Here is an 11939-nt window from a genome sequence, read left to right on the forward strand (position 1 = left end):
CCCCCCCCTCTTACATGTAGCTAAAAATCGTATTTAGTAAACTATATCTATGAAGCCTAATTAAGTTTATTCTAGTGGCTATTTGCGAAATTTTCTCAAAAATTATTATCTATAACTAAATAACTGTAATGCCCTGGTCGGTCATTTTTAGAAATTTTTGTCAATTTATCGTTCTGCCCTCCCGATATTGACCTCGAGGATTTTATTATTGAGTTTTGGAAAATTGGTTTTGAACTTTGAGTTAAAAGTTGAGAATTTGGTAAGTTTTGAGTTTGAAAGGCTAAGTTATTAATAAAGTGATTTTTGTTGTCTTTTGGAGTTTTGAGTGTCGGAATGAAATTTCGTTGATTCTACTAGTCCCAAATGTGAAATCTGATTTGTGAGAGTTGTCGATTTCTAATTCTGAGTCTTTTTGAGGATTTGAGGCCCTAAGTTGTGAAGTTGTAAAATTTTAGTCTTAGGGTTGACTTTGGTCAACATTCAGGGTTCGGATGCTGAGATCATAATTTTGAGTGTCCTCTTGGATTCAAGGGACGATTTTAGGCCTAAGTGAGGTCTCTTGGTTGATTTTTGAGAGGTCCCGAGCTTGTTGTGGCCTTTTTAAGGCGTGAGTTAGTTTCTTGTGGTTTTCACGAATTTCGAAGACCTCAAATTTGTATTTGATGATTTCATTGAGTCAGAAACAATACGTATAATTTATTTGCATATGTGATTTGTGTGTACAGAATTTCGTATAAATTTTGAGGATCCTTTCGATGTTTTGAGAGTTTGTTGAGATGTTGTTGTCTGCATCTCTCGCTTTTGTGAATACCACTCTCTTAAGCAACCTTTGCAGAAGTGAGAGTCTCTTTGCAAAAGCAAAAAAGGCTTCATTGTTGCGAAAGTCGCATTTTTAGCGAGGTTCGCTTTCACTTGTGCAACATTAGAGCGTTTTTTGGACCTGCAAAATTATTTGAGTGAGTACTTTTTTAATAAATATTTATTGATTTTAACGATATTTTATTTATTTGTTATAGATCATTACATATTATAGCAATACTATGATAAATATGCATTACATATTAACAGTGATTAATGCATGCAATATAATTTTATTGCAAGTGTTTAGTTGCTTCTTGAGCCAAGAAAATTTTTACTTGTCTTTCCTTGCTACTTTCAATCAATCAGAAAATGAAGATTGAACAACGACTTAGAAAATAAGACAAATAGCTTGAGAAGAATGCTAAAGAGAGAAACTAAGTCACCCTCTTTGCTTTCTTTTATTGAGAAGAAGGCTTTGGTTTGACATAATGTTTGATTGGTAAAATATTAACTTAATATATTATAAATGTGTGATAAATATATTATTTATCAATAAATTTATATATTATATGTGTTTTTTAATTTTCTTATCTCTATAATATAATATATATTAAAATTGTATTTTAAACCTATTATAAGTGTTCATTGAAAAAAAAATATTACTGGTATAAATTGTAATATTTAAGTTTTCCTTTTTCTTATTTATCAAACTTCAAAGATTTTAAGATTTTATATTTATAGCATATCTAAAATTAGGGCTATCTGAAAATCAAACATACTAAGATTTTATATTTACAGCAAATCTTTAATTTAGGCTTATCTGAATAAAATGTGATGGGCTAAATTTCAGTCTTAATTCATTTAAGTTCGAATCTAATGTTAACTTATATATCAAATATATATTAAAGTTGTATTACAATTATATATTTATGTTTGTATAGAATTTGTTTTTCTTTTTTAAATTTGTATGTGTGTTGTAGTAATTAAATTAGTATATGAATATTATATTTAAGTTATGTACAATGTTATTGTAATTGTATTAAATTTTTAAAAACCAGCATGAACTTTATATAAAATGAGTTATTCATTTATCTAATAACACAATATCTAAAAATCAAAATCGAATTGACGAGGATTAAATTTACTCATATGGGATTATATTTTTTAGAAAAAAATAATAAAAATTTAGATTAAAATTATTATTTTTTTCATTTCCGTTAGAGGAAAAGGGTATATGTGAGCGATTTGTTTACAAGTAGGGGTATATATGAACCACTTTCATAACAAGGGGTATATCGGCTCTAAATGACAAAGTTGAGGGTATATCAGACCCTTTTCCCAAAGAACAATTCGAAACTCAAAAAGAAAAATATCTAATTTATTTATTTAAATTTAAAAAGAAAGAAAAATGTAAATTGTGGATATAGTGAAAAGAAGTAGTGAAGGAAGAGTGAGGCAGCACAAAACAAATCGATGGGAAACCAGTGGCTCAGCTCTGACAACACCTGTATATCCAACTCCCACTTTAACTTTTTTTCTTCTGCCAAATGGGTTTTAGGCTACATCTCAAATGGGGTTTCTCTCTTCAGCCCCCTTTCTCCTCCAATTCATCATCATGGCCTTCTTCACACTCTTGTGAGTACATCTAAAGATTCTACCTTTTTCTTTATTAATAAAGATTTCACCTTACTTTCAGTCAAAATAGCAAATTTGTTGTTGATGTATTAATCATTTCATTTCTTATAACCTAGTTGTTTGATGTTGAATTGTTGGATTTATCTTTGTTTCATCATTGTGTATAATATGTGATTAGTTGCTTTATTTTAGTTGATCTTGGTGTATGAGAGAAAGAAGTATTGGGGAGAATTGATTAGACATGACATGACGTAGCTTCAGCATAACGAGGAGGATATGAAGTGAAGGTCACTTATTAGTTAGTTGAGCATTGTAGTACTCTAGTAGTTTCGTTGTCCTTTGAGTTTGATTTTTTACACTTTAGATTATTGTTTAGGATGATTTGTCAGGTTGTTTTTAGTATTTTGCCATGATTGTCTTTATTTCCGTTACTTCTTTCTCTATACTACTTTGGACTGTTTTTTCTTGAGTCGAGGGCTTATCTTAAACAACATCTCTACCTATAAGGTAGTGGCAAGGTTCGCGTTAATTCACTCTACCCTCCCTATACCTACTTTGTGGGATTACACTAGATATGTTATTGTCATTGCAACTTTCGAGTACGTAGACTAATTTTATGAGATACTTGTCATCTCCCACCAACAATAGGTGGCTCAGAAATCTCCTAGTGTTTTTATCTCTACTGGAATTTGAACTATGTTGCTCAGAATCTTCAAAAATGTCAATGGGTGCATGTCGGATTCTCCAAAAGTAGTGTATTTTTTAAGAATCCGACAGGGTGCGACATCGAAATTGAAGAGTCTGCGCAACTTAGAATTTGCTCCTGCTATGACCTCAGGTTCTCAATCCACTTCATTGACCACTAGATCAAATCCATGGTTGTTGGTTTACTTCTGTGTTTTGATCACACGACTTACATTACCAACAAGAATGTCTGACTTGCATATGTATGCTCTTCTAGCAAATTGGATAAGCTCTTTAATTGGAATTGTATTGAACTCTTCCCCTTTGCACCCGCTCTCCTCCCTGAGGGAGGTGGATCCAACTCATTGGGTGTGTAGTACCATTATACCACTAATCTTTGTGACGATTAGGAAGAACAAAGTATTAATATAGATATATACACATCGAGCTGAATGCTGTGGGTGCAAGCAACCTACTACCCATAAGCCATATCCACTTTTGCTCCATCCACTCAACAAGAAAAGGGTGTAGGAGGGTTCTCATTCTTATCTACTGGAAGTTTAGATATGTGTTTCGTTCTAACAAGCAGTAGATGATTAACATAAAAAGTTAAAGTATGAAGAGTACTTTGTCATGTGTTCTTATGCAAGTATTGCTAATAAATGTATGATATTCCACATATAATACGTGAATGACTACATAGTTACTGTGGATTTTTTTACCTAATGCAAAAACCAAAAATTACAACTGGACACCAGATTATCAATGCGGAATTACTTCCAACAGTTTATGAAGCTATGCCGCCCTTAGTTCAGAGAGTGTTACCATGCTCAAATTTTACCCAAGTTCTCTTAGTATGCTAATGCCTCAACAGTGTTATGAGGGCAAGCTGTTTCATGCAACCAATACAAGTTTCTTGCCTTCACCAATTAATCAAAAACGTGATGTATAACGAACACCCATTTTTTTCTGTTCTTTTTCCTATGATTGAATGATGAATTCCATTGGATGCTGCTAGATCCTTTTTCATTGTAATAGTGTGATATTTAATATGCAGACTATGTTGTTGTAGACCTATTGATTAAATTAATCCAATTATACGCGTAACTTGAGCAAATTTGTCGCTGTTCCTATCTTTTCCAAATGTACATCTTAACTTCGAGAGAATTCAAAACAGAATCTCTGATTGCATCATATTGCCTTATGCTTTGTTGTAGTTGGATATAATCCAAAATAATTTGTCTCCGCCATTATGGTTCTGTAAACAAATTGCCATCCTAGTTCCTCGTTAACTATCAGAGATTTGATCAATAGTACAAAATGAGAAATTGAAATTCTTTTATGCTAAAAGTAATTTTGGAATTTTGTTTCTAATATAAACAATGAGCTGCATATGTAGTGTTGAAGAAACATAGCAATCCAGTTATGTAACTTCACAACTCACAAGATATTCCTTCAATCTGGTCCGACATGCCGCTGAACTAAACAAACCTGAACATGTCATTTTAATTGTATAATCTTCAACACTAGTCTAGTCAATTATCATTTTTTTCACCCACAGACTCATTAATTACACTCATGTTCATATACAGTCAAAGGACGGGAAACTTTATATGATCCAGCTAGGTCTCTCAAACCTTTTATCAACGGCGACTGTGAGCCTTCACATAGTGATCCGTTCAGAGTGCAGACTTGCTTATCTGACCCCCAATTGTGGACTAGTGATGCATCAGTAACTATAGAAACAAAGGTTTTTTCTTCTCTTTGCTAGAAGTAAAGCCTATCTTAAGGAGTATATTTATTATCGTTAGTCTGTTCTATAATTTGCATGTCATTGCTTACTTGTGCTCTCTTTGATCAGACGCGAAATGGCAGAGGGTCTCCTAGCAATGTATATGGAGATATTGGCAGTTATAAGATTGACGGGGAGAAACCAACATATATAAATACAACCAAATCTCTTCATTTTAGTTTACTAATGAAAAATCTTGATCTGCTGGAAAACATGTTTGCTGATTCAGAGATGTCAAGATTAGAAAGAGATATTTTGGTGCAACTAGAAAAGCTTGGAGCTTTAGAATTCTTTCATACTTGTCTCTCAAGGACACATCATTCTTCTACTTTTCCTAAGGTTCTTGATGTGCCAAGGGAGCTAATTAAAGAAGTTGAGAAAGACGATCTTGTCGGAAATGCAATGGATAAGGTTGTCGTACGTTCTAGGAAAAAGCAAGAGCGTATGTCAAGAAGAAAAAGAGCATCCAGAAATGCCAATGACATTATTACAGTGCAGCCGCATACCAAAAATATCCAGGAGGATTTGCAACAGCCAAAGTTCTATTCTGGGAAAAGAACACACGCCTCTAGAAATAAAAGACAGAAAATTGCTAAGAATGAGGCGGAGATGTCAAAAGGTGTTAAGGTTGTCTCCAGTTTTTATTAAGAGATACTTTCTTACAGTTCTTAGACATTCAAAGCATGTATTAATTTCATTCTTTGCTATAAAACAGTTGGTGGCACAATTGGAAAGGATCAGGTCAATCCTTGAAGAAGAAACTGGTCGAGTAGCTACTTTCAGTAGCTGGGCAGAAGCTGCTGGGATTGAACAGAAGGAGTTGCAGCAACACTTGCATTTTGGTTGGTATTGCAGGGATGAGCTTCTGAAAAGTACACGGTCCTTAGTCTTATATCTGGCAAGAAACTACAGGGGGCTTGGAGTGGCATTTGAAGACTTAATTCAGGTAGTGAACCATATCTTAGTGGAATGACTTTATTAACTCTCAATATAATCCCACTTTAGGCATAGATGTAGTAGCATAATTACACCCTACTGCTTGAAATTCAATATCTTTTTAAAATCATTTTAAGAAGTAGAACTTTAAGAGCTCCGCCATATGTTGGAAATTCACTTTGCTCGCGTGATGCAACCCTATTGCATCAAGTTGCTTGCACATAGTAAAGAATAGAAGTAAGAAATTCACAATTAAATCAGGATAATAGAAACTTAAACAAGGATACATTGTTAATTATATACCTACTGCCAGCTAATGAATATATGAGTAACTAGTTAGACTGATAAAAGAGGAACTACTGTATGCTGGAAGCTGTCTTTTCATATTGGATGTCATATTTAGCTGAAATATTTACTTTTTTGTTTCAATCGTATTGCTACAGGCTGGAAACATGGGTGTTCTACAAGGTGCTGTAAGGTTTGACCACACTAGGGGATACAAATTCTCGACTTACGTTCAGTATTGGATACGAAAATCATTGTCAAAATTGGTGGCACAACATGCTAGAGGGGTTCGAATTCCCGTATGTATTTTTTTCTGAAGTAAATTTACTTATCATCTTTTAGTTTCATCTCGGTATAGCAAGATTTATCTCTCTTTCTTTTCAATGTATTCATGCAGTTCACTATATGCAAAGTAATAAATCAAATACATAAAGCTCGAAAAACTCTCAGTAGGAGCCATGGCAAATTTCCAGCTGACGATGAAATTGCCAAGTTCACAGGTCTATCCACAGCTAGAATTGCAATGGCTAGTAAATGTCTGAGAGTTGTTGGTTCAATTGATCAGAAAGTTGGAGATTGCATCAGCGCAAAAGTTCTAGTAAAAATCTCCATTCCTCTTTTTTTTCTCTTTTAAAGAGTCATGCAGCATGCTTATCTATTGATTTCGGACGTAATGATATGATAGCTTGAAGAACATGAATAAATCCGTTTCTTCTCGCATCATATCTTAGTTTGCTGAAAGTAGAAATGTACCTTAAGCACTTTTACCATTCTATCTAGGAATAAGGCACAAGTACCCCTACACTATGACTGAAATCCCAGAGACACACGTTAACTAAACTAAGATCCTATTACCCCTGAACTTATTTTTTTTTTGAAATTTTGTACATCTTTTGTCTTACGTAACACACTCCGTAACTCCACTAAATTGAGACCTGTGCGAGATATTTGGATGTCGCTTAAGCCAAAAGGTGCATAAAATTACCAGAAAAAAATACGTTCAGGGGGTACTAGGACATTAGTTTAGTGAAGGTGTGTCTCTGAAATTTCGGTCATAGTCTAGGGGGGTGGTTGTACATTTTCTCTTCTATCTAACAACTAGCCTTTCCCTACTACATTGTTTTCTGGAAAAAGAAACATAACGCGATTGACTTATTGCTTGGCAGGAGCTTACACCTGATAAATCGGTTACAAGCCCAGAGGAAACTGTCATGAGGCAAGACATAGTAGACAACATGTATGCACTTTTGGAAAGCTTGGATCCAAAAGAGCAGCAAGTAATATATTTTAGGTTTGGTCTTGAAACTCATCAACGCAAGTCACTCGAGGAGATTGGGAGGCTTTATGGAGTTAGTAAAGAATGGATTAGGAGAATAGAACGAAGAGCTCTCACCAAATTAAGAAGCGCGGATTATTTCCAACATATAACTCATTACTCTCTGTAGTTCTAGACACTGCCTAAAAATTTTTGTTTACTAGCTCGTAAACCTGATCGATCTCATTGTAAAATTTCTTGTATACTTCTTTTGTATAGACTAGTCATATAGTACTATTGAAACCTTTGATGTTTTGCATCTTGTATAGTTTAAAGACTGTGTGATGAATAAAATTACTTCATTTTAATGAATGCATTTTCTATGTTGATGTTGAAACAGCCTTTGATGAATTACTGATGCTGCACTCGTAGAAAATTACTTCATTTTAATGAGTTAAGTTTTAACATAATCATATCACCTATATAATCATTTTAATGATTTTTTGTAAACTGATTGACAATATTTTTTGAGACTTCGAATTATATGCTTCAGACATCTTAAATTTTTTAGAAATTTTCATGGATATCTCGTTTTCAATAGATTGTAACCATATCTATCAAATACATCATCTCAAGTTTCCACAACACGACACTAATGAGATAATGTTATGTTATTGTATTCATAACTGGGGAGTATATCTCTTCATAATCGATACAAGATTTTTTGTGAAAATTCTTATACTATAAGGAGTGTCTTTATATATTTGTATTTCATTTTTCTTATTTTGTTTTCACACAAAGACTCATTATAACTAATAAATGTAATACCATTAGGTGTTTGAACTACGTGTCCAAAAATTTCATGCCTAACATGTGAATTCAACTGATTTGATTGAATTATTTCTTGATATTTTAGTCTAACACACCTTTGTAGATATTCTTTAACAAATTGAGATTCAAAAAATCCACTCTCTTGCATAATTATTGTTACAACATTATATGTAAAGACATAATCCATCACTATGTCTAATCGATTCAAATTAATCCCAACATCAGTTGAATTTATTGATAGTGTAGATACATATATAGGTAATTTTGAAACTCATAATGATAGAAATTAAGGAAAGATTCGATTTATTTCAATCTTCCAAAAAGTATAGGAGTAGCAACTTTATTTTTATTAAAAATTGATAAAGACCAAAGAACAAAAGAATATATTATATAAAATTTCATATTTGTTTGAAATTAACCAAAGTGACATTCTATACAAAGAAAATTCACCGTATGTTTTAAGGAAAATATGAAATTAAAAATAATATTTCCACTAATTCTTTTTTTTTTCTTAAAGATATATGAGCTCAATTTACTTTATTTTATTTTGAGCGATTTCTTTTAGAGTTGATTAGCTTTTTTTTAAATCATTAGCTTATTTAGTCGATGATATACTAGAAACTATATCTTTATCTCTACAAAGATAGAAATAATATTTCTGTATGTGCGTCCTATTCTTCTCAAAATCCACTTGTGGGATATACCGAGTGTGTGGTTGTTAATTACTTGAAATGTACATCTTTTTATCCTTTTGCTTGTGAATGATACAAATTTATTGAAATCTTAACCATTTAATTATTCATATGTTATTTTAAGCTTGCATCATATGTATTACGTATTTGAGAATGATATACTTTAAAAAATACTCTAAATATAATATATTTCCTATATAGTGGGATTAAAAACACACATTTTTAATTAAATGGATATTAACTATATATATATCATATATCACAAGAATGAAGAATGATTATGGAAAAACAAAATAAAACTACTATTTTTTTATTTTTGAAGAATAAATATTTAGTCATAATCAAAATTAAATTGAATGTACCATTTGGTACTTTTGTTTTTGTAAGGTTGTCAAAAAGAGGTCCATCCAATTATCACTTTACAGAGTTTCTTGAAAGGCAAGTAATGAAGTTTGAGCTGTAACTTGTCTTAAATAAGAACTAAAAATGAGAGGCTATGAATTAAAATAATGATTCTCTAATTTATTATTAAATTAGTGAATTATACAACAAATTTTTAAAAATATTGAGAGCAATCTTTTTATTTCAAAGAGTCTTAAGTTTAATTTATTTTTAGTATTTGATTTTTACGGTTTACTAGTAGATATTTTAGTAGATAGAGCTTAATGGATTAAATATTTTATTATTTAAAGTTTATTAAAATGAACAGATCAATTTATTTTAAAAATTTGTATTATGATGTTAATACAACATTTTTTAGTTTAATAGTTTAAATATATGTATTTTAAGAAATAAATTTATTACTTTCATCAAATAGTAAATTTATCGTTCAAATAATCTTTTTTGTATATTATATTTTCTGTTATTCTACTTACCAATAATTTCTTTTAATAAAAAAATGTGTCTTGCTTATAACCTTAATAGTAAGAATTAGAAGAAAGAAAAAAGATATAAAATCAGTGCATAATTTATATTTATTATTGTCAATTTTTATAAAGTAGAATACATTAAGAAATCTTTAAAGAAAACATTAAGGGAGAATACATAAAAATCTCGCTAAAATTTGGCAACAAAGTTTATTTTAGTATTTAAGCTATACGAATATTTAAATACCCATTTAATATCTTTCAAGGGATTAAACACCCTAAATGAATGATGTGGGAGAGAGAGAGCGCACTCTCCTGAAAGTGCGTGATAAAGAAAAAAAATTAAATTTTTAAAGCCCTACACACTGCTTTTTTATTGGTCCAACATATTACAAATTATTTAAATAGTTTTTTTATACATCAAATCTTTAAAATATGTAGATTTTCTTATTAAGAGGTAAATGAAATTAGTGGGTCTCCTTTTTAATTTCTTTTAAAAAAAATCATTTTGTTATCTTCCTCAATACATATCTTTTGCCATTGAAACATATCATCCTCCATCTTCATCCCCATCTCTATTCACTATTTTGATTTCACTTGTCTTTTACTAATTCATAAAATTCAATACTAATGTCATTTTATTGACGTCGATTTCACTATATTATTTGTGTCGATTTCGCAAATGTAAACTTTCTTAATTTTTGGGTGACCCATTTTGATTTCTAGATCATTCAAACATTTCTCATAAAATTTATATTTTTTTGAATCAACTTTCTTATGCAATGTTCATTTCATATTTGAGTTGTCAAGAAAAAATTGGCTTTAAAAAAAAATTCATTCTCCAAGAGGGTAAATTCGTTTGGAGGGTTCGAGAGGATAGTGTGAATTTTCTTCTTTAAAGTGACTTAAAATATTGTTGAATAGTAACGAAGAAGAAGAAAAAGAAAAAGAAAGAATTGAAGGTTGGACTAATTGTAAATAACAAGGAAGAAGAAAAAAGAGGATGGCGTTGGGGGTTGGGTGGGTGGGAGTATACACTTATAAATAAATCAATTGATATAATTAATTTTAAACAGTGTTTAAGAAAAAAAGTAAATAAGTAAAAAAGAAATAAAAAATTAATGATATGATGCCTACATGGTAATGATATGGCGCTTACGTAGGTATGATGTGGCAGGTGAGAGTGGTATTACAGTCTCAGGGTAAAAATAGATCACTTCGAAGATGTTAAGGAAGGCATTTAACGCCCGTATATTTTAAGTACTAAAGTAAGTTATCCGTCCAAGTTCAGATTTTTTTTGTGTATTTGATACTACTTATTACCATAAGAAACACCGTAAAAAAAGATATATCAAACATTCAATATATATTTTTAAATAATCAATAATATTGTTTGAACATAGGTGAGTAATTATCATATTTCAGACAAAATACAATAACTAGTGTGCATCTAACTATGGGTACATATTTGTAACAATAAAAAATTCATAAAACTTCAAACAGAATAAATTTCATGGAAAGAAAAATACAATGCACACATCTTTATTATGACCTTAATCATAAGAACATAGTGAAAAGAAGAATATAAAATTAATGCATAATTCTTTAAACTCTTAACGATACTATTTCCGACAAACTAATCAACATCCAGAAGTCTTTTTTATCGAATCAAGCTAAATCATGAATTTGATAATAATAATAATAATAATCGATATAAGAAAAACATTATTTCAAATATAAAATGAAAAAGATAGTCTTGAGTAGAATTCATAAAAACTCAAACCAAAGAAGTTACATGAAAAGAACACACAACACAGATCTTCCTTATAACCTTAATCATAAGAAAATAAATGAAAATAGAAATATAAAATCAATGCATAATTTTTTGGACTTTTGTCTGATATCTCTTTTGATAAACTAATCAACATCCAAAAGTCTTCTTCACCGAGTTACATGAAGAAAACACACAACACATATCTTCCTTAGGACCTTAATCATAAGAAAATACATGAAAATGATAATACAAATCAATGCACAATTTTTGATAGTCTTGTCTGACATCCCTTTTGACAAACTAATTAATATCCAAGAACCTTCTTCATCGAGTTATGCCAAAAGATAAATTTGATCCTATAATAATAATAACATTAATATAAAGATTT

The 11939-nt window shown here is 30.8% G+C and overlaps 1 protein-coding gene across 1 annotated transcript; it reads left to right on the plus strand.

The window, feature by feature from the left end:
- The first annotated feature begins 2237 nt into the window (after positions 1-2237).
- Positions 2238-7758, plus strand: LOC107028919 (RNA polymerase sigma factor sigC). The gene is made up of 7 exons (XM_015230162.2): positions 2238-2436; positions 4713-4870; positions 4982-5539; positions 5628-5858; positions 6292-6432; positions 6531-6731; positions 7300-7758. Exons 1-7 carry the CDS (start codon positions 2349-2351, stop codon positions 7576-7578), a joined length of 1656 nt encoding a protein of 551 aa, XP_015085648.1. The 5' UTR covers positions 2238-2348; the 3' UTR covers positions 7579-7758.
- Positions 7759-11939: the final 4181 nt, after the last annotated feature.

The sequence above is a fragment of the Solanum pennellii genome, chromosome 8 (assembly GCF_001406875.1).
Source record: "Solanum pennellii chromosome 8, SPENNV200".
Classification (NCBI taxonomy): domain Eukaryota; kingdom Viridiplantae; phylum Streptophyta; class Magnoliopsida; order Solanales; family Solanaceae; genus Solanum; species Solanum pennellii.

Coding starts and splice junctions, on each gene's coding strand:
- LOC107028919 (XM_015230162.2), top strand. CDS start 2,349: ATGGGTTTTAGGCTACATCTCAAATGGGGTTTCTCTCTTCAGCCCCCT. Junction 5,540..5,627: donor AGATGTCAAAAGGTGTTAAG/GTTGTCTCCAGT, acceptor GCTATAAAACAG/TTGGTGGCACAATTGGAAAG. Junction 5,859..6,291: donor CATTTGAAGACTTAATTCAG/GTAGTGAACCAT, acceptor GTATTGCTACAG/GCTGGAAACATGGGTGTTCT.